Source organism: Thamnophis elegans, chromosome 4 (genome assembly GCF_009769535.1).
Source record: "Thamnophis elegans isolate rThaEle1 chromosome 4, rThaEle1.pri, whole genome shotgun sequence".
Lineage (NCBI taxonomy): Eukaryota > Metazoa > Chordata > Lepidosauria > Squamata > Colubridae > Thamnophis > Thamnophis elegans.
The window spans coordinates 122,962,986-122,984,582 of record NC_045544.1 but is presented as its reverse complement, the minus strand read 5'-3'; the positions used below and the strand labels follow the sequence as shown (position 1 = coordinate 122,984,582).

Below are 21,597 nucleotides of genomic sequence, written 5' to 3'. Positions count from 1 at the left end.
ACATACAGCGCCTGCGCGAGTCTCCACAAGCAGCTGGAGCATCATGCAGGCGCTAAGATGCATGCGTGAACTGCGCGCGTGCACAAGGACGCCGCCGGCCCAGTTCCAACCGAACCGGTTGGAACGGGATTAGCAACCCACCCCTGCCTCATTTCCATTTGAGAAATACTGCACTAAATATGAAATGAAACAGCTGTGGAAAGAGGGGAGGTGAAATTCCAGTTCCCAAAACCAACTCTTCCTCCCAAATCAGGGGGTCAGTGAAAATTCTTTCAAGCACAAGCCTGCATATGAAAGTCTTCTTACAAGACAGATGCAAAACTATCTTGTTAATTTTTTATACTCTTAACCACTAAACAAGCTACTTTTTCAATAATTTATACCTGAATGGTATGTCTAGACATGACATCATTTTAAGATATGCCTGATGCTTTGTGGTCTATTTACAATAACCAGGATGTATAATTGCATTCATTCAGGTCAGTAAAAGGAGTGATTAGTGGGTTAAGGAGTGGAGGAGAAAAATCAAAAACCGCATAACAGCTGTTTTAGGGAATGGCTTTTAAAGACTGTTGTTCTCTCTCAAGGAGGCAGGCCACAAATGTTAGAATCCCCGTTGAATCAGTATTCCTTGCAGTAAGAAGGGACGACAAATACCACAGATAATCTCCAATTCATAAGTAGTTTCTTGTGGATGGTTTACATTACAGTCAGGAAAGAGAGCCAGTTAATGTAGAATAATCCATGTTTATGGGTGTCAACAGACTGACACTGCAAGGACAAGATCCTGAATGTATTTATAAAATATGATCTTTTGGAGTATTTGCCTTTGAGCAGGGAGTAAGGCAAGATTGTATAAAGGCCCCACCCCCTTCTAGGTGTGTAACATGTTGATGGACAAACATATAAGGAATATTTGCTGTGATGTTACAGGTGCAGTTGCTGGTGACAGGAATGGGTGTGCATTTTTGTACACAGAAGAAGTCATCATTTTGGCTGACAGCTCAAATGATTTGCAACCAATGTCAGTCATGTCATATGTTGCAGGAAGGAGCACAGATCTGAATATTAATATAGTGAAGATGAAGGTGGCTGTATTTGTATACAAATCCAAGTTATACATAAATGGCAAAAAGCTACAGCAAGTCAAGGTATTTGTATTGTATTATGTTTATTCAATAAGGTATGTTCACTGCCTTGAGTTGGCCAAGTATTAAAAAAAAAGTGGGATATGATGAAGATGAAGAAGAGAAGAAGGAGGAGGAGGAGGAGGAGGAGGAGGAGGAGGAGGAGAAGAAGAAGAAGAAGAAGAAGAAGAAGAAGAAGAAGAAGAAGAAGAAGAAGAAGAAGAAGAAGAAGAAGAAGAAGAAGAAGAAGAAGAAACAACAACAACAACAACAATAGTGTCTGGAGCAGCTTGTACCACCTTTTGAGAACAGATTGTTAAGTATTCTGGAATTCTGCAAGCTATTTGAGAGCGTAGCTGAGCTGCAATGGCTATTATGCCAATCAGCTGAATGGCAGTCAGCAGCATGGCATGATGGCAGTCATGGAACTAACACAGCTGGTGGTTAAAATTACTTTGGATAGCAAGATAGCCACCATATACATCTAATAAATAAATAAATAAATACCAGCGCATCATAGCATGTATGTGACAGCATCTGCCATCTTGCCCGCCCCCCCCATCCCCTGCAGACACCTCTGGACTCAAATCTACTTATAATCTTTTCTGGTCTTATCTAAATCTTCTATTTTTAAAAATCTTATTAAAGCATGATACCCAGAAAGGACCACATGAAGGAGCCTAATAAAAGCAGAATCAAATAAAACAATTACTTCCTTTGAATGAATTGTATGTTTTGTACTAGACAGAAAAACTGTGTGTCAAGGAAAATGTTAGACTACAAACTTTCCCTCATACAGTATATGAAAGTCTTTTTTAAAAGACAGATATAATACAGCTGTTTTAATTTTATTGCCATTAATTCATTAAATAAATTCAGCCTGAAACAGTCACTGTGATCAACATCTGAGATGTTATCATAAGATATTACTATTAAAATTTTTATTTTATATTTTTCATTTCTGATTTTTATTTTCTCCCTTTTCCTTGTTGAACATTTTATATTCCAAGGCAGAAAACTACTATCCTCCCAAAGAGGCAGCAATTACATATTTTGGTCAAAGCAATATATTGAGTGCAAGAAACTAGATCTTTCTCAAATATAAAAGGAAAAACTATTTTGGAAAGCTGCACAGGCAGAAGCAGACTCATCTGCGGAATCTGTCTACCTATTGTCTATGGAGATCCTCAGTCATCCAGGTCATGGTTATCCCAAAGGTGCTTTTTCAAGAGGCAACTGGACTTTCTGGTTTTTCTTTGAAGATGTTTCGCTTCTCATCCAAGAAGCTTCTTTAGCTCTCTAGAGCTCTCCAGAGCTGAAGAAACTTCTTGGATGAGAAGCGAAACATCTTTAAAGAAAAGCCAGAAAGTTCAGTTGCCTCTTGAAAAAGCACCTTTGTCTACTTAATGATTTCAGAACCTGCGTGGAAACCAATCTGATATTGTTTAATAAACACTTCTCAACTGGTCTATTTGCAGGTTTCAGAAAAATTGATTGTTCTTATCTAAGAACAAACACTGTGAAATGTCTATTTGGTGGATGGCACTTCTAAGGACCAATAATTTAAGTATTTAAGAAAATCAGAACAATTTTACTGTATTTCATTTTTATCTTTAATCAAATAAATTCTGCAGATTTTTGAAGCAGTATAAAAGATCCAAGATTAATAGAGGTATCATTCTTAATTCTTTATTTCTGACTTCATATCTTTGTGAAAGGAAAACTATGCCCTCCCCAAAATTAAATTTATAAGTCATTTTACTTTTGCTAAAAATCCAAATGAGGAAAGTAACAGATTCCTGTGGTCTATTTTTTTTTTTGTTTGACACCTTCAATGTCATTTTTCTTTGAGGTGCAAATTGGTATTTAAGTCAGGATCAGAAGGAGTGTAGGAGTTATATTCAAGTATCAGTGCAGTCTATTCAAGGTTAAGAGACGGGTTAGAACATAGGGCGATTTTCCGCTCTCCTTTCAAACCTGTTTGAAAAAATTCTCCTTCCACACTTTGCTCTGGGTCTCTATCTTTAAAAAGGAAAAGAGATGTAAAAACAAAACAAAGTTTGCAATTTCATAGAAGAGGCTGGGCTGAATTCTGCTCCTTACCTAGTCTATGGCTGTGCATGTGAGCTCAGCATTCTTCATAAACTACAATTCCCAGAATCCCTTGGGAGAAACCAGGGCAACTAAACTGTTTACATTCTCAAGGGAGAAGCCAAAGCCTTAGTTACCAAACGCAGAGGGAGATGAACCAGGCACAAACTCTGCTGCTTGACGGTCTCATCAAGACAAAGCATGTAGAAAAAGCCGCCCTCATCAGAATTGCCGACATGAATGTGATGGCAGCAACTCCAGGCTTCAATATTCAAAACTGGGCCTTAATCTTCGTCCAAGCCTTCTTCAACAACCAGACCCAAATACGGAAGGAAGGGCAGTACTTTAATGACCGGTATTACAAATGCTACAGAGCCGATGGCAACTCCATCTACCTTAAAGTAAAAGGAGATGGAGTGATCATAGTTAAAACAGGAAGCTTTATCCTGGTTGGAACATATTGCCAAGGTATGTACCCCAGTGTCTGCGTCGAGGCAGTGGAGAAACTAGCAGACTACCTGAGAGCGAAGGGGAACTGAAGAAATGAAGGAAGAAAGAAAAGAGCAAGAGAACTTTCCACCCCAAATTCTTGCTTGGCACAACCAGGAAAAGAAATGTCCCTTTTTGAACAACACATTGGGTTCCCTGCAGGTCAGGCTCAATGGATATGTCCTTTGGATGCACAGAGGAGGATACCCAGCATCATCATTAAACACTTTCAAAGTATAGACAAGCATCTTGATGTAGACTTGAATTACTATAAGCCTATTTCCAGAGAAGGATATAGCAGGCAAGCATGGATGAAGACGGGGACCATCTCCTTGCTATTAACCTGCAATGAAAGGAAATCGGCTGAAGTTGGCAGAGCTGTTACCACGGCAACCACAGGTGATAAGGCTCAGCTTCCCTTGTTGAGGAAAAGGACCACCAGGTTGCCAAGGCAATGGACCACTGGGCCTCCATGGAGAATTTTCTGTCAGAGCCAGCTCTACCGTTGGACAGAGTAAGGCAACAGGTTGAAAAGGCTGCAAACCATTGTTTTCTTGGTTTTATTCTCAAGAAGAGGCAATTCTGGGATTTTTGCTTTTGCCTCAGTTACAACTTGGATTGCTTTTGGTCCCCTGCACCTGAACTTGGATGCTAGAAAGATCTGCATTTCCTGCCAGACATAATGTTTTCCATCAAATCTTGGGTGCACATCGTCTTTGCCATGCCCAGTAATAAACAGCGCAGCCTTTTTCCAAGCTGAAGATTGTAACCGGCCACAGACTGGCACGCCAAGGTTGTGCCACTTTGAAAGCAGACAGGTCCCAACACAAAGGAGTGGGTGAGCAAGGAATGGTTTTAAATTAGAGTTAATGTTCATTTGTAAATGTTCAATAAACATGGTAAATGGTACTCCCTAGTTGAATTATTTTCCTCTTCTCTTTCATTAAGCATTATAATTGGGGAGGGTGACTTTTGAAGAAGTACAAGCATACCTTTGGGGATATTGTGGGTTTGATTCCAGACCACTGCAATAAAGCAAATATTGCAATAAAGTGAGTCACAGAATTTTTTTTGGTTTCCAAGGGCATATAAAAATTATGTTTACCATCAACTGTAGACTATTAATTGTGCAATAGCATTATGTCTAAAAAAACTAATGTGGATACCTTAATTAAAAAAAGACTTTATTGCTAAAAAGTGCTAATCATCATCTGGGCCTTCAAAACAAGCCATAATTATTTTGTTGGTGGAGGGTCTCATAAAACACACACACACACACACAAACACACACACAAATACACAGAGAGAGAGAGATCTGCAAAGCACAATAAAGCACAATGCAATAAAATGAGCTATGCTTGTACAGGGGGCCACACACAAGGCTTCCTAAGTCCATATGTGGCCTGGGGCATAAAAGTGGTCATCTCTTATATAGAGAGGAATAAATAACCTTTTTTATTCTCATTTTCCATTTTTTCTCTTTCTCATCCTCATCCATTCACCACTTTTGTTTTACCAATACTTTTTTTTTCCTTTCAGCCCTACAGTTTGCTGGAAAAGAGACAAATTTCTTTTGTTATAAATCTTAACTCCCCACTCACCCCCGAGGATGACAAAGTTAGGCCAAGGACTGCAGGTTTATTACCTCAGGTATGGAAACTTGGAGGGAAAGCCTGGGATGCAACTTAGAACAATACAATGTCAATAAAATTAGACCATTTTAACATCCGAGTTTCCAAAGCTGGGTTTCTCACCTGGCAGAATCTTCTTTTACCCATACTGGAACACAGAAATAACATGAGAGGAGAAAAGCAAGCAATACAGCATTTAGAATAGTTGTCAATATGTTTTCTTCCATCTGCTATATAAGTTTCTGTACATAGTTTCATTCCAGACAATTAAAAATAATTCTATTTTTAATTGTCTGGAGGAGATCTGGATCTCTTGACTATGTTACAATTAAAAATATTTCTGTTTTTAATTCTCACTAGCGTAGTTAAGAAATCCAGATCTCATCTAAGAAAACCCCCCAGGAGCTGCAATGTAGGAGCTTTAATCCAATCCTACATTATTTAATAATTTTATTAAAGAAATGTTGATTTGACTGTTTCTCCAAGGACTTCGGGAAACACATGGGTTCCTCCCCCTAATTTCCACTTTATTCACAAGGTTCCCCTCGCACATATATGCTAGTCGTTCCTGACTCTAGGGGGCAGTGCTAATCTCTGTTTCAAAGCCGAAGAGCCAGCGCTGCCCGAAGACATCTCCGCGGTCATGTGGCCGGCATGACTAAATGCCAAAGGCACACGGAACACTGTTACCTTCCCACCAAAGGTGGTCCCTATTTTTCTACTTGCATTTTTTACATCCTTTCAAACTGCTAGGTTGGCAGAAGCTGGGACAAGTAACGGGAGCTCACTCCGTTACGCCGCACTAGGGATTAGAGCCATCAAATTGTCAACCTTTCTGATCGACAAGCTCAGCGTCTTAGCCACTAGGCCACCACGTCCCTTCATTCATACAAGAGCTGAAAACAAGACAGACAGAGAGACTACAAACAGGGAGGAAGAGAGAGAAAAAAACCATCCCAGATCACCAGGCTGAGTTTCTCGTTAAAAGCTTAAGTATTTCAGGCCTTCGTTCCAAAATACTTATCAAAGAGGTACAACTTAGATTCCAATAGGCTAAAAGTCATTTCAAATAGATGGTCATATAAATTCACAAATAACATCAGCAATGATCATGAGGAAGAAGATAGCATGTCCGCATACAAATACTCTCCATCCACTTAGTTTCAGTGCCCATCCTTACAGTCCGCAAGTTAAAGGCAATTGGGATGTGGTTGTAAAGCTTGATGTCATATGACTGAATTGCTTAGCAACAACAATCCCAATTGCTGTCAAGGCCTTAGAAATATGTAGGTTGTTAAACAAGGACCTCAACATAACAATGTGGGAAGAAGTGGAATTCCCAGGCAAGCAAACCACCAGGCAATGGGGTGAGTGCTGTGAATGGGTGCTATAGAACACAGGCAAACAGAGGCATGGGTGGGCAGAGGGGCAAGTGCTATAGGTGCTATGAAGTGGGTGGGTGGGCAGGTGCTGCAGGCAGGCACTGTAGAGCATTGACAGGCAGGCAAATGAGCAGCAAGATCCATCTTCTGCCAGTTTCCCAGTTGCTTAGGCAAAGACAGAACGGAAGGTAGCAAATGGCATTGGTATCACTGCAGGATGCTGCAACTATAGTAATTGTGAGCTGGATGTCAAGTGCTAAAATTGCAATCCCATGAACCACAGGGATGCTGTTAACAGTCGCAACTTAATAGATTGGTCGTAAGTCTCCTTCATTCAGCACTCTGTTGTAACTTTGAATAGCCGCTGAATAAATGGTTGCAATCTGAGGTCAACATGTATTCTCTAAGAGGGAAAGTTGGAAGCAGATTTCTGCTTTAGCATGGCTCAAATTGCACAGGAGCTTCTATGCACATTCTGATTCCATCAGGTATCCCTGCTACAGTATTTCCTAGTATGCCAAGGATTGTGCGATAAAGATACAAGCAGTCCTCAATTTACAACCATTTGTTTAGTGACTGTTTGAAAGGGTTAGAATTTGTGGCAAATTCCATAAAAATATTTAATTGATCTTCAGTCCTGCTTCTTCCCTACATATCACACAGACATACACACAGAGAGAGATATTCATTTACCTCTGGTATTCTGTGATCAAGCTTTAATGACTCTGTAATCCCTTAATTCAGGGTAGGAAAAGGAGAAAAACCTAGGTAATGCAGTTAAAAAATGGGACTTTTAACCTAATACATTATGCAAGATTTCTGCCAGCCAGTCATATTCTCTTTCAAGAGTCTCAAACCTATTTCCCTTCCTTGGTTTTCCATTTTTTTCTTCCACTGTAATTTTCTAGCATTCTGCATTATTTATTTGAAAAATGAACACATTGTACTTCATAATATAGCTTTCTTAAAGTGGCTTATAAAGACTCTGACCCCATATACTTAATTAATAGTTTTGAAGAGAAAGCTATCATATTGATCACACTTGGAAAACTGTGTTCAGTTTTGGTCACCACGATGTAGAAAAGATGTGGAGATTCTAGAAAGAGTGCAGAGAAGAGCAACAAAGATGATTAGGGGACTGGAGACTAAAACATATGAAGAACGGTTGCAGGAACTGAGTATGACTAGTTTAATAGAAAGAAGGACTAGAGGAGACATGATAGCAGTGTTACAATATCTCGGGGGTTGCCACAAAGAAGAGGGAGTCAAGCTATTCTCCAAAGCACCTGACGGTAGAACAAGAAGGAGAGAAGCAACTTAGAACTGAGGAGAAATTTCCTGACAGTTAGAACAACTAATCAGTGGAACAGCTTGCCTCCAGAAGTTGTGAATGCCACAACACTGGAAGTCTTTAAGGAGATGTTGGATAGCCATTTGTCTGAAACGGTATAGGGTTTCCTGCTTAGGCAGGGGGTTGGACTAGAAGACCTCCAAGGTCCCTTCCAACTCTGCTATTGTATTGTATTGTATTGATCCAGAACAAGTTAGTACCGTGTTTCCCTGAAAATAAGACAGGGTCTTATTTTCTTTTGACCCCTGAAATAAGCACTTGGCCTTATTTTCAGGGAGGTCTTATTATTTTTGAGGTGCAGGAGGTGGTGAGTGTAGTCACCTCATGGCTGCTGCTGTGTTGCAATATTTTCAGGGAGGTCTTATTTTCAGGGTAATAGGGGTGAAATTCAGGGGTGAAATTCAGCAGGTTCGCACAGGTTCTGGAGAACCGGTAGCAGACATTTTGAGTAGTTTGGAGAACCAGCAAATACCATCTCTGGCTGGCCAAAGAGTGGGGTGAGAATGGAGATTTTGCAATATCCTTCACCCAGGAGTGGGGAGAGAATGGAGATTTTGCAATATCCTTCCTTTGCCATGCCCACCAAGCCACACCCACAGAACTGGTAGTAAAAAAAATGAATTTCACCACTGAGGGTAGATAGATGATTTTTACTTCCCAGTGTAGAGTTGATTGGCTCAAAATCATTCATCTGGCATCCATGGCTGAAGTTCGATCCATTCCTAGTCCAGCACCTTAACTATTACATGATATTGGCTCTCAAAATGTATATAAAAGCATATAAACATAAATATAAAAATGCATTAAATTAAAGTGGTAAACAGCAGAAAGAAAAATTTAAAAACTAAATTGCTGCATGAAGATTAAAGCATTAGAGTTAGAAGTCATAGAAGAATAAAAATGCCTTTCCCCGATGCTGAAAAGATAATAAAATAAGGTCTAAGGCTATCTCACTACAGGAGGGCAATCCAAGGTTGGGCACCCCCACAAAATAAGCTTGTTCCTATGAAGTTACCCATTATATGTCACTATGAGAATTATGTGTAGCTGACTTTCCAACAATTATCTCTGCCAAGAGCATGTGCACATTGTTCTTCATATATATAATAAATCAATAAATAAACCTTAGATTGTGTATAATAGATGGGAGGAAGTTTCATTACATGTACTATTCTGGGAATGGTCGTAAAGTATAATTGACATTCGTGATGCCTCTCGATAAAATGAACAAAGCATGATGTACATTTAACTGAATCCAAAGTTGAAATATTGCTCCTGAGAATGGCAAGGTATCATGGCCACTTTTGTAAGCCAAGGCTGAAGAGGATACGGCCTTTAAATATTTATAGAACTACAAGCCAGAGCATTCAAGACCACTGCCCATGCTAGTTGAATCAAACATCTGTCGTGCCAAATGCTCCAACTTTGTGTCAAGCACTTGAAAATGAATTCCAGATCTCTTTTCTCTTTCTTGTAAAATCCTCTTTTGAGAGCCTGATAGCTATTGTAATTTGCAGTGGAGGCAAAGTAGTAAAGCTGAAAAAGCAAAGGAACTACAATTTGGACACCCAGCTATACGAAAGCTCTTCTTTCCACATTGGTGGCTGAAAATGGGGAAATGCTAAATGAAAGTTTGCATGATAAGAAAACTGGGAATATCTAGTAGGCAAGGAACACAATCAAATGTTGACCAAAATGGAGACATAGGCAAAAGTCCATACAGTAAGATTCCCAGAGGTGGTATGCAGCAGGTTCTGACCAGTTCTGGAGAACCGGTAGCGGAAATTTTGAGTAGTTTGGAGAACCAGTAAATACCACCTCTGATTGGTCCTGCCCAGGGGTGGGTTGCTAATCCCATTCCAACCGGTTCGGTTGGAATGGGACCGGCAGCGTCCTCATGCACGGGCACAGTTCACGCATGCGTCTTAGCGCCTGCGCGATGCTCCAGCTGCTTGCGGAGACTCGCGCAGGCACTGTATGTGCCATCCAGCTGCTCGCAGAGAATTGCACAGGCGCTGTATGTGCCATGCGCCTGCGTGGAAGCGCAGAAGCTTTCAAAGACCGGTAAGGAGCGCGAGTGGGCGGGTGGGCCCTTCGCCATTCCCGGAAGTTACTTACTTCCGGGTTCGCTGACCAACCGGTTTGCGGGGACCGCCGCGAACCGGTTGAAACCCACCCCTGGTCCTGCCCCCATCTATTCTCTGCCTCCAGAGTCCCAGCTGATCAGGAGGAAATGGGGATTTTGTAGTAACCTTCCCCTGGAGTGGAGAGGGAATGGAGATTTTACAGTATCCTTCCCCTGCCACGCCCACCAAACCATGCCACTGCCACTAAGCCACACCAACAGAAACGTTAGTAAAAAATGTTGAATCCCACCACTGTTGTATATTTGCTGGCAAGAAATACAAGCGTTACTGTAATTATATATGATTATCTTTTGGGTTTATTGTATTATTGTGTTATTTTATTGACTATGTTACCTTGTGCTTGTATACTGCCTAAAGTTCATGAAACTGAGATACATACATTCCATAAATATATGAATGAGCAGCATAAAGTTCAGTAAATAAATGCATAAATAATCACAAGCAGGAAAAAGATGCCGAAAGTGACACTAAAATTCCAACCAATTTCAAATATTTTCAACCTTTCTGGTTTCTTGGATTCTTAGAAGGAACTAAGATATATTCACACAGGATTGATCTAGAAAAAAATAGCTATAAAAGCTACAGTTGTTTACACAGGCTTATAAATTCTTAACCAGGTATCTGTTTAATGAACCCCTCATATGCTTGCTTTTGGAATTTTTTCACTTCTCCTTGCACTTAAGCATTAAGAATAGGGGTGGTTCTATTATGCTTTGAGATTATGTTGTAGTAGCCAGTGGCAGAAGAAACATTCTGCAGATAGAAGGCAGAATGCATTCTGCTATATATAAATATGTCTGAAATGTCTGAAATTCTTTAATTAGAGAGGAGAAAAGTAAAGGTTTTTGGAATGGTATTTACACTACCCAGAATCGAACATAATCGGAAATCTCCATAATGTATCTCAAAAATGCACTGCATGCAAAGAAACTTAACAATAATTCTGGGCAAGAAAAATTGGGCAAGAAAGAGTGAGAAAAATCTCCAAAAGCAAGAATTTAGCCTAGCAAACCAGAAGACATATCTACAAGTGTTATTGTTTCCAAAGAAAGTGTGCCAAAGAAAGGGAAGGGCATCCAAAATTATGCTATATTCATGTTTAATTTGAATCTGTAATTAACTGCATATAAATGTGCATTCAACTTTGCAGGCAAAGGCTTAACTTTCAACCACACTGAAGTTGTGCAAGTTTTGTTTGCTTAGATCAGAGGTGTTACACTCGATTTCATTGAGGGCCACATCAGGGGGGTGGGTCTGATCAGGGTGGGTGTGGCCAGCTCAACATCACTCGTGTTGGGGGCACCTGTGGTGGCCTGAGCGCTCTGCCAGTAAAAACGGAGCTCGGGAGGACGCAGCCCTCTCAAACTCTGTTTTCACTGGCAGAGAAAACGTGGGCCAATCCTTCGCTGTTTCCAGTCCTTCGCTGGGCCAGATCTAAGCATCCCATGGGCCGGATCCAGCCTATGGGCCTTGAGTTTGACACCCCTGGCTTAGGTAGTCGATGAAAAATACAGTTTGACCAGATGTCCCTAAACATTTGTGTACATTGTTAGAGAACCTGCTATGAAGAATAGCTATGAAGATCAGTTTCTATGAGAAAATGTAAATAGTGGCAGCAGGAACATCCTTAGCAGAACTGTTTAAATCAGTTCTCTAGAAGTTTTTCGTATTACATTAAACTGCAGGTAGTATGGACGTACCTTTAGGCATATCTGTTCTGACCTAGGCTTCCTGATACAGTAAAATGCACACAATTAAGTCCAAAAATCCTCTTTTTATTTCAAAGGCTATGAATTATATTCATTCACAGCCCTTAATGAGTTCCAAATAGTAGTAAAGAGTTCTACAGCACGCTGTCAAAGTCCTTCGGGATAAGGCTGATAAGCACCCACCTTTATTTTCTTTGAAAATGCTGCCAGAGCCTTAATTGGCAATTAGCTTGGCAAGGCCACATAGAGCAAAGAGTCCAAATGGATTTTCAGAAGCTGACCAGCATGAGCCAAGTTGCTTCCTGCAAAGGCTCATGTGCCTTTGCTCTTCCTTTATGTCCTATGGGAAGGGCCAATCACCTCCAAACCTTACTCCCAAGTCATCCCTTCTTTTTAACTGTTCTTGCCTTCTGGCAGCTTTGCGCACACGCGCACTGGGAACAGGGGAGCCTGTTCCTCTGCCTCGCTGCTGTCCGACTCTGGAGGCCCCAGAGGCAGCATATAACTCCCATATGGGCCTGGTCTCCTCTCTGCCTCCAATGCAGAGCCCTTGTCAGAGCCTTTCCCAGACTCCAGGACTGGCCCATGTTCCTCCCCAACCTCCTTGCTGTCTAACTCTGCTGTGATCTCCTCTCCACACGCCACTGGTAGACCACAGCAATACCTTCATAAAAGCTAGATGCTTCATTCTAGAAAAAAAATATACTAAGGGAAGTACGTTTGACCCCGTATATATCCTGAACTACCACAAAGTCACAGCCTGCAAACCACACTTCCCAGAATAACCAGGTACAGCAATTGTCGCCCTTGGTGAATTGCTGCTATTCCTTTAAAACATTTAAAAAATCTGCATCTAAAAAGGACGGAAGACAGGGTTGACATTTATATGAGCAAACGTAAAACAGTTGTCATTAGCTGGCTGCATCAAATTGATGCCAAGATTCCAAGTTGATGGGGGACATTTAGCCTCCCCAGAGAAGATCCCCGTCTTTGAACTTCTAAGCACATGGGAGAAGGGAAACAGACTAGGTTGAGGTGTCAGCATTATCTTGGATTCAAATCAATCAAGTTGATGCATGTTGCAATAATTAGTGCACATCACCTCTGGGCTGCCCCCTTCCATATGGTCTTTATATCAGGATTTAGCAGTCTGGGTGGCTGAATAGGCTCATTTCCTGTTCTAGCTAAAAACTCCTTTTGCTCCAAACAGAGCGAGAGAGAGAAAGAGAGAGAGAAATAAAGTCAAGCTTATTATACAGCAGAATTGTTTGAATAAAGGCCTTCAAAGCCAAAAAAACAACTCCCGCTAAGTTCTTCATTATCTTACCAGCCTAACTAGATACAAGCAAAAGGAATAAACAAATAAATACTGATGAGTCCCCAAGGCTAGTGTGCCTCACATGTTTCATCACACAGATTAATTTGCAGCATCTTCCATGATCAAAAAATAGAAGGATGATAGAAATATTGAATCTAGGATTGAGGCAGCTGGAATCAGATAATTCCTTTAAGTAGCAAAGAAACTCTCCAGGTATTTTGCTGTCAGAAGTGAAAGATAACTAGTAGTCTCCTTCCACATAAAGAAATTGGTTAGATTAGTAATCTAACTGAAGAAAGTACAAAATTTTCTATCCCATCCGCAGCCAACTTAAGAAGGCACGTGACAGACTACATAAGAACTGCACCTTACACTCATATCACCTACTGCCTACTTGTTACCCAGGGTCTAAGACAGTGATGGCAAACCTTTTAGTTGTCGCGTGCCGAAAGCACCTGTGCGCACGTGCGCGACTGCACCCGTGTGCGCCTGCATCCATAATGCAATTATCCCCTGCGCATGAGCACATCACCCCTGCCCTTTGCACATGCACATGCATGCCCCCGTAACCCATTTTGGGCCTAGTAGGCCTCTCTGTAGCCTCCTGGGAGCAAAAACAGGCTGTGCCGCCCCCCACTCCGCACAAACATCTCCCGCATGCACCCCACCCCCCGCACATGCGCAGCAAAGACCCAAATATCAGCTGGCCAGCAGGATAACTCACCATGGGATAATTCAACGCAGGATAACTCAAGACAGAGACAAATGAATTGTGCATAGCGAGATGTCCCACAGTGAGTTGGCTGTAGGGAGACAATTGGAGTGGGTTGACTGGGGCTAGCTGGCCAGGGTGAATGGTCCCATTATACATTGCCCACTCAAACTTTTATTTGTTGCTGCTAACTGCCTGTTTTATTATAATAATTGTTAGAAAGAGCAATTCTTCTTGGATCAGTAGTAATTTTAAAAGTTGGTAATTAGTATGGCTGAAATTTATACAATAGCAAAGAGTTTGCTAAGTAAAGATTGATTTATTCAAATTTGGCCTTCAGTCCTTAGTTCTCATGAACAAACTATTTTTAACAGATTGTTTATAAGATTTCTGGTCAGAAATACTGAATATCATAGAATCAGAACTGGAAGGGATCATGGAGATCATCTAATTCAGGGCTGTCAAACTGGATTTCTTTGTGGGCTGGATTAGCATTGTAGTTTTCCACGGGTCGGGGATTGAGGGAGGCATGGAAATGGGATGGATGCCTCCTGCAGCACCTGCTGGCCAAAATGGGGTGCGGAGGGCCTTGAGTATGACATCTCTGATCTAGTCCAACTCTTTGCCCAAGTTAGGAATTCTCATCCCAGGCAATTGGCTCTCTAGCATTTGTTTAAAACTATTGACAGAGTTACTGTAAATCCAACAAGGAGTCTGTTCCACTGCTTAATAGCTTTATTTACTTCTTTACTTAGCAAATTTATATGGCCACTCATCTCACAAGAAGTGACAGCGAAAAAAAATAAAAATAAACATGTCAGCTGCTGTTATATTAAACACATGCCAACAAGAGATTTGATCAGCAATGGAGCCACCTCAAGATCTGACTGGTCCTGAGACCCTTAGGGTTGATGACAAAGCCAGGTCTTGAGGGACTTCTCAAAAATAAGAAAGGGTGGAACTGTTCCCACTTCAAAAAAGAGATTGTTCCATCTAAGGCAAGTGCCATGGCAGAGATGGCTCATGTCAGGATTCTGATGGATGCCTTAATTAAACCATGAGTCTCAAGCCAAGCTTCAAAAGAAATCCAGTTATTTATTAGGAGCAACATGTCAGCATGTTGTCCAATTGAAGCCAACTCTGACCCCACGTAATTTATAACCCAATTACGATCCTGTTTCCCTCTTCCCTCCAGGGTGTCATAAATCACATTCTCCAATGGAGCACTTTCCCGGGTTGTAGAAATCACACCCCTCCGGCTGCTGCGGGTAACCTGGAAGACAGCCTTGGGAAAGTTATGCATGGAATATGCTTCTGTTTGTGGCAGCCACGCAGTTTCCCCATCCCCCTGTCCTATGGCAACTCAAGAGCACGCCAGGGATGCTTTGTGAGTTGGCACCTCTCCTCCTTGGACTCGCCGAATGTAATTACCCAAGGGACAAGAACCAGTGAATTCTTCTGAAACAATCAGATGTAATCGGGCAGAGGTGGTTTCTCAGATAACCCGACCTCATACCATGAAGAGCTTTAAAGGTCAAAACCAGCACTTTGAATTGGAACCAAGATGTCATACTGATATACTTAAAACTTTGCATCTCTCCTTAAGATTTCAAATGTGTGGCCTCCAACTATTTTTTTCCTTCCTAGTTCCTTTCTCTCCTCTCTGTTCTTTAAAAAAACCCTTCAACCCTTAATGCTTTCATAAAATAACAAATGTGGTCATACAACACCACTCCATGGTACAGAGAACACTTCACCAGTAAGAAGCCTGATCTCAGCTGGATGCCCTTTTCCTGCTTGATGGCTTCTGAACTCTTTTTTGTAAGGCTCCGATGAGGCAGGAGAAAACAATTAGGGTAGCTACCATCCAAGGGGATGAGGTTTCAGGATCTACGGCTACACAGCTTTCAAACAAAACAATCATTTATTTTACAAACTAGTAAAGAAAAAGCTTTTGTAAGTCACTGAGAGTGAGCTGTGTACATTTTCTTAAATAAATAAAAAACATTTTTTTAAAAAAAACCCAAGGATAAATCATCTCAAAAAAAGGAGCATAACAGAAATGAACGTAAATAAATTTTCTTAGGAATTTAACTAATTTTGTATCCTTATACTGTAAGTAAAATTCTTACATGAGCACAAGATATGGAATATGAAAAGGAGTTACATCAGGGGTGTCAAACCCGCAGGCCGTATGCGTTACATGCTGGCTCCACCCCCTGGTTTAGCGAAGGGGAGGAAAGGCCCAATACGTCACGTGACGCCACCATGAGGATGTGAGTTTGACATCCCCGAGTTACATGTTGGCCATTAGTTGGCCAAGTCTTCCCAACAAAAAGAAATTGACTTGAGAAGGAGCTCTTTAGATTGCCCCAAGGAGATTGTTCGTACACCTCAAAAAGAACGATTAAAAAGATGGAAACTTCAAGTTTAAAAAAATCTTCATGATTGGATAGAACCACTTAAGGAGTTGCCTGGAGGTTTGGAAGAGGAATGGATGGTTTGGAGAAGTTTAAATAGATTGAACACTGGATTGGCTAGAACTAAGGATCATATGGAAAAATGGGGCTTCTCTCACAGGACATTTAGTGCGAATGTGGCAGTAAATCAGGGGTGGGATTCTGCCGGTTTGGGCAAACTGGTAGCTCCAACCATCAGTTGGGAGCGAACCAATTCACTCCAATGATGAAGTGGGCCTATCCGCCCGCCCCTGCATTTAACTCACCTATATCTAACCAACATCTTGTTAAAGACTTCCAGTGTTGGGGCATTCACAACTTCTGGAGGCAAGTTGTTCCACTGATTAATTGTTCTAACTGTCAGGAAATTTCTCCTCAGTTCTAAGTCGCTTCTCTCCTTGATTAGTTTCCATCCATTGCTTCTTGTTCTACACTCAGGTGCTTTGGAGAATAGTTTGACTCACTCTTCTTTGTGGCAATCCTTGAGATATTGGAACACTGCTATCATGTCTCCCCTAGTCCTTCTTTCTCTTAAACTAAATATACCCAGTTCCTGCAACCGTTCTTCATATGTTTTAGCCTCCAGTCCCCTAATCATCTTTGTTGCTCTTCTCTGCACTCTTTCTAGAGTCTCCACATCTTTTCTACGTCGTGGCGACCAAAACTGAATGCAGCATTCCAAGTGGGGGCCTTACCAAGGCATTATAAAGTGGTATTAACACTTCACGTGATCTTGATTCTATCCTTCTATTTATGCAGCCTAGAACTGTGTTGGCTTTTTTGGCAGCTGCTGCACACGGCTGGCTCATATTTAAATGGTTATCCACTAGGATTCCAAGATCCCTCTCACAGTTACTACTATACTATCTTCTAAGCTGAGTTGCATGGCAGAGCGGATTGCCATGCCTCAGCTGTTTTACTCCCCAGCGGTAATGCAGAAGGTACTTTTTCTCAAAACTGCGCACACAAGCAATCACCGAACCGGTTGTTCAACCAGTAGGATCCCACCACTGAGGTAAATGTCACAGATTCAAACAACTATCCATCTTTTACAGTGCCCCCTGGGATCAACATACATACATTTGTTGGTCGCAAATATCCTTGCCATCAATGTAGCCCAGCACTGGGCTGGAACTGTATAAATTATGCTTTTATTAAAGCTTTTAATGTTTTTGTAATGTAATTAATATTTTCCCCCTTTCTACTTCTGCATTTCTGACATGAGACAAAATCAGTAAAGCTCTCCTTTTGATCCCAAGGTCTTTCTACTATCCCAAGAGCTTTGCTGAGCATAAGGAAAAAAACACTACTTTCAAGGTTTGGGGGGGAGGGTAAGCAGATAAATTTTACATTTTGCGTATCTTTCTTCATGCCTATGGCAGCCTTTCCTGACAATGTGTATATGAATGCTCTTATTGGAGCAGGATACTAAGAGACACCATCTAGGATAGCTGGAAGGCACCAAAATGAGAAAGATTGGCCCTTTCCTTTTATTATGCTGGAAGATATTACATTAGTAACCCCAAAATCATTTGCATATTATAAGTGAAAAACATCAAAGTTAAAAAGTTCCAAAGTTCTGGCTTAGTTTTCTGTTAAAATTGATGTCAAAAATAAAAGAGAAATAAAGGGAACCGAAACAAATATAAGTGAATGAAAAATCAAATCAATTGAATGTTTAAAGTATATATCCTTTTAAGTTCCAAATGAACTCAAAATGAAATTTCACTAGGGACAGGAAGCTATGTCAAAACAAGCAACATCTCTTCTTTCTTCAAAACCCCTTCCATTTATAAAGTTTCTGCTTCATATTTGGATGGTATTTGACTATCTAGCCATAACCCTGCAAAGAAAATTAACCTTAAATTAGTTAGATTTGCATGCTTGAGGGACTGAGAAGGATTCGCTTCAGGTATGGTATTCACTTACATTCCCTACCAGTTCGCAAATGTGAGCATGTGTGTCCACCAGTGGTGGGTTCCAGATCTCGGTGCAACCAGTATGGTGCAATGGGCCCCGGCGTCTTCCACATGAACACACGGAGCACATGCATGTGTCCTTACATCCTACGACGTTCTGAGACCCTCCTGCGACCCTACAGCTGCTCGGCAGAGCATTGTGCAGGTGCTGTATGCTCTGTGCGCAGAAGCCCCAAAGAGCTCAAATACAGGTAAGGATGGCGGGCGGCCTCTCCGGAACACGGTACTGGAACGGTACCCGATGCTCCCGGCAAGCACCGGTACGCCTGTACCGGGGCATACCGGTCGTAACCCACCACTGGTGTCCACGCATGTGCTTGGCCTTCTGTGCATGCGCTTTGATATCGTGTGTGCCTTCCACGCATACACCTGGCCTCAAAAACGTGCCTAAGTAGGATGGCATAAAGCTGGAGCAGGTGGACGGGCCCACCTGCGATTTCCACTACCGGTTTGGATAAACCAGTCTGAACTGGCTAAATATCTCCTCTCATTCGCTTGTATGAAGCTACCTAATGCAAAACAGAGAATATGCATCAATCTATTTTATTTGCAAATCAGTCTTGAAGCTGCTATGCTAATGACTTTTTCTGCCACCATGCCCTAAAACTTTTTAGGAGTTAAGGCCAAGAGACAAGCTACAGCCAATCTGTAATTTTTGTGCGTAGGATGTGTCAGAAACCTGGAAATATGAAAAAGAATTTATCCATCTGTTATCTAAAATTAGTTTAATTGTGCATAGCTATCGCCCCTCCAACACAAGCCTCACAGGTAATTTCCTGTAGATGATTGCAGGTACAAGTTTGTAATGCACACTTGGCACAACATTCACCCAACTGGGGCTGAATCTTATCAGTTGGGCAAAAATAATGAAAGATAGGCGTTTCCTCAAATAACCAGACCCCACGCCTATTGCCTGAGTGTATTTATTTGTCTACTTCATATGGATTATGTTCCCATGGACTGGATTCTCTGGCATTCCTTTTCTTTATCCTATTTTTTGTTGTTAAAAAAAAAATCAGTTTCTCCCCATTCCAGCAACTTTTTTTTTTTTTTTTTTTTTTTTTTGCTTTGTAGAGTTGAATATTGTTGAATCTCATTTTAGAGTAAAACCGAAAGTCTTGACCCTTTGTTAATAGATTCAGAGAAAAGTAACCACTTAACCATCACCAGCTGGTGGGCACCTCCTTAATGCTAAAGGCTACAGATTGTTTAGATTATAATTATCTCAGGAATTTTAATTCTTAACCAGGCAGCTGACAAAAAAGAAAGAAAGAAAGAAAGGAGAGAGAGAGAGAGAGAGGAAAGAAAGAAAGAAAGAAAAGAAGAAAGAAACAAAGAAAGAAAAGAAAGAAAGAAAGAAAGAAAGAAAGAAAAGAACTCCAGCCTGTGAAGAAATCTTTCTGGCAGTTCACTCAATTCTATGTCATATGTGAGCTTTAAATCATCACTTTTTCCTCTTTAGGGAAATAGTTCCTCTATATTCATTAGATGTCCTCCTTTCTATGGAATATGTTATGTCTGTGTTGACACAGGGCAATTTTGCAGAGCTATTTTCTGAAATCCCACTCTTGGAGTCATTATTACTTTTTCTTCTAAACTATGGGCCCATCCTTCTTTTGCTTTTGTTCTTAGCTGAACTGCACCAGAACTGGGCCCTAAACAAAGAGGAGCAAATGTCCATTAATTCTGTAATATCCTACTTTAATGCCCGTGGGTTGTCTATCATATTTCTACACCACCCATCTCACCTAAGTGAGTTTGGGCAGTTTATCTCTTCCTGCTTATCACAGGCTTCCTGGTTAAACCAGACAGGAAACACAATTACATGAGGTAATTCTACTTCAATGTAAGATACATTGACAGAATTTTGCAAATCTGAATGTACAAAACTTCTTGTTACCACTTTTAACTGCTTGATCCATTAGGGAGGGTCCTTTCTAAGTTTCTTTTTCTGACTTTTAGGCCACTGGGAGCTCCTGCATCTTTTATCTGATTGGTTCCTAAGCAATATCACTTCCTCTCTTCCCCCAAATGTTATTTCCACATTTTATTACAACTTACTAGAATGGGATAGGCTATAAACTAAAATTATGTAGCTGATTCCCAATTCTTATTTTAAGTTCCTTATTGTTAGGATTTACCCAATAACAAATTAACAGATTAACAGAGTTGGAAGGGACCTTGTAGGTAATCTAGTCCAATCCCCTGCCCAAGCAGGAGACCCTACACCATTTCTGACAAGTAACAGTCCAATCTGTTCTTGAAAACCTCCAGTGATGAAATTCCCACAAATTCCAAAGGCAAGCTCTTCCATTGGTTGATTGCAGTGGTAGAATTCAAATTTTTTTACTGCCGGTTCTGTGGGTGTGGCTTGGTGGGCGTGTCTTGGCTTGGTAGGCGTGGCATGGCTTGGTGGGTGTGGTGTGGCTTGGTGGGCATGGCTTGGTGGGCATGGCAGGGGAGTGTTGCTATGCTCTGAGAATGTCTTTTCTTTCATGCTTTTATTGTCTGTTAGCAGGCCTTTTTGCTAGGCCGTAACTGGCAGCAAAATCTTCTATAGGAAATGGTTTAAACAGGTAGCTAGATAGGACTTGCAAAGTCTGCACATCTAGCCACACAGGACGGATGTAGCCGACCACAAATTGTTCTTGATACCTATAGAATTTGCTTGTTTTGTACTTGCTTGGAAAACAGCTAAACTAGGGCACACACGTGAAACTTAGGAAGCGCGCAGTTATCAATTCTATTATTGGTCCAGATGCATAATTTGTAACCAATGACATTTGCAATGTTTGAAAACCTAATTTGCGTATGAAAGTTTATATATTCAGCTTTGCTACATAATAAAGTTGTCATTCACCCAGAGAGATCGTGCCCTCAAGTTCTTTCTAGGATTAGCTTCGTGGGTGACCCCACGTGATATTGTTGTGCCCAGGTGCCGCCCTGGAGAAGCCGTTTCCTCCAGGGACGGACTGAGGCACTAACAAGTGGTGACCCCCGACGTGATTTTTTCCGCCGGACCGACGCAGCCTCGCCGCTGCGTGCCTGAGACCCCATCGCTTACCCGCGCGCTCGTCGTCGTTCGTGGAAACGACTGATCTTTCGTAAGTATGGGGGCGGATCTGTCCAAGGAGCAGGGAACTCAGAACTTGGCCAGATTCTCAGAGCTTCTAAAAGTCAATTAACAAAGAAATTTGTCTTT

At 41.3% G+C, this 21,597-nt stretch overlaps 2 protein-coding genes across 2 annotated transcripts in view; one reads left to right on the top strand and one right to left on the bottom strand.

Annotated features, from left to right (window-relative positions):
* COL26A1 (collagen type XXVI alpha 1 chain) overlaps positions 1-21,597 on the bottom strand; it is a 218,746-nt gene that overhangs the window by 113,714 nt on the left and 83,435 nt on the right. The window lies entirely within an intron of this gene.
* PFN4 (profilin family member 4) lies at positions 3,371-3,757 on the top strand. Its single transcript, XM_032216411.1, has one exon. The coding sequence runs from the start codon at positions 3,371-3,373 to the stop codon at positions 3,755-3,757; it is 387 nt and encodes a 128-aa protein (XP_032072302.1).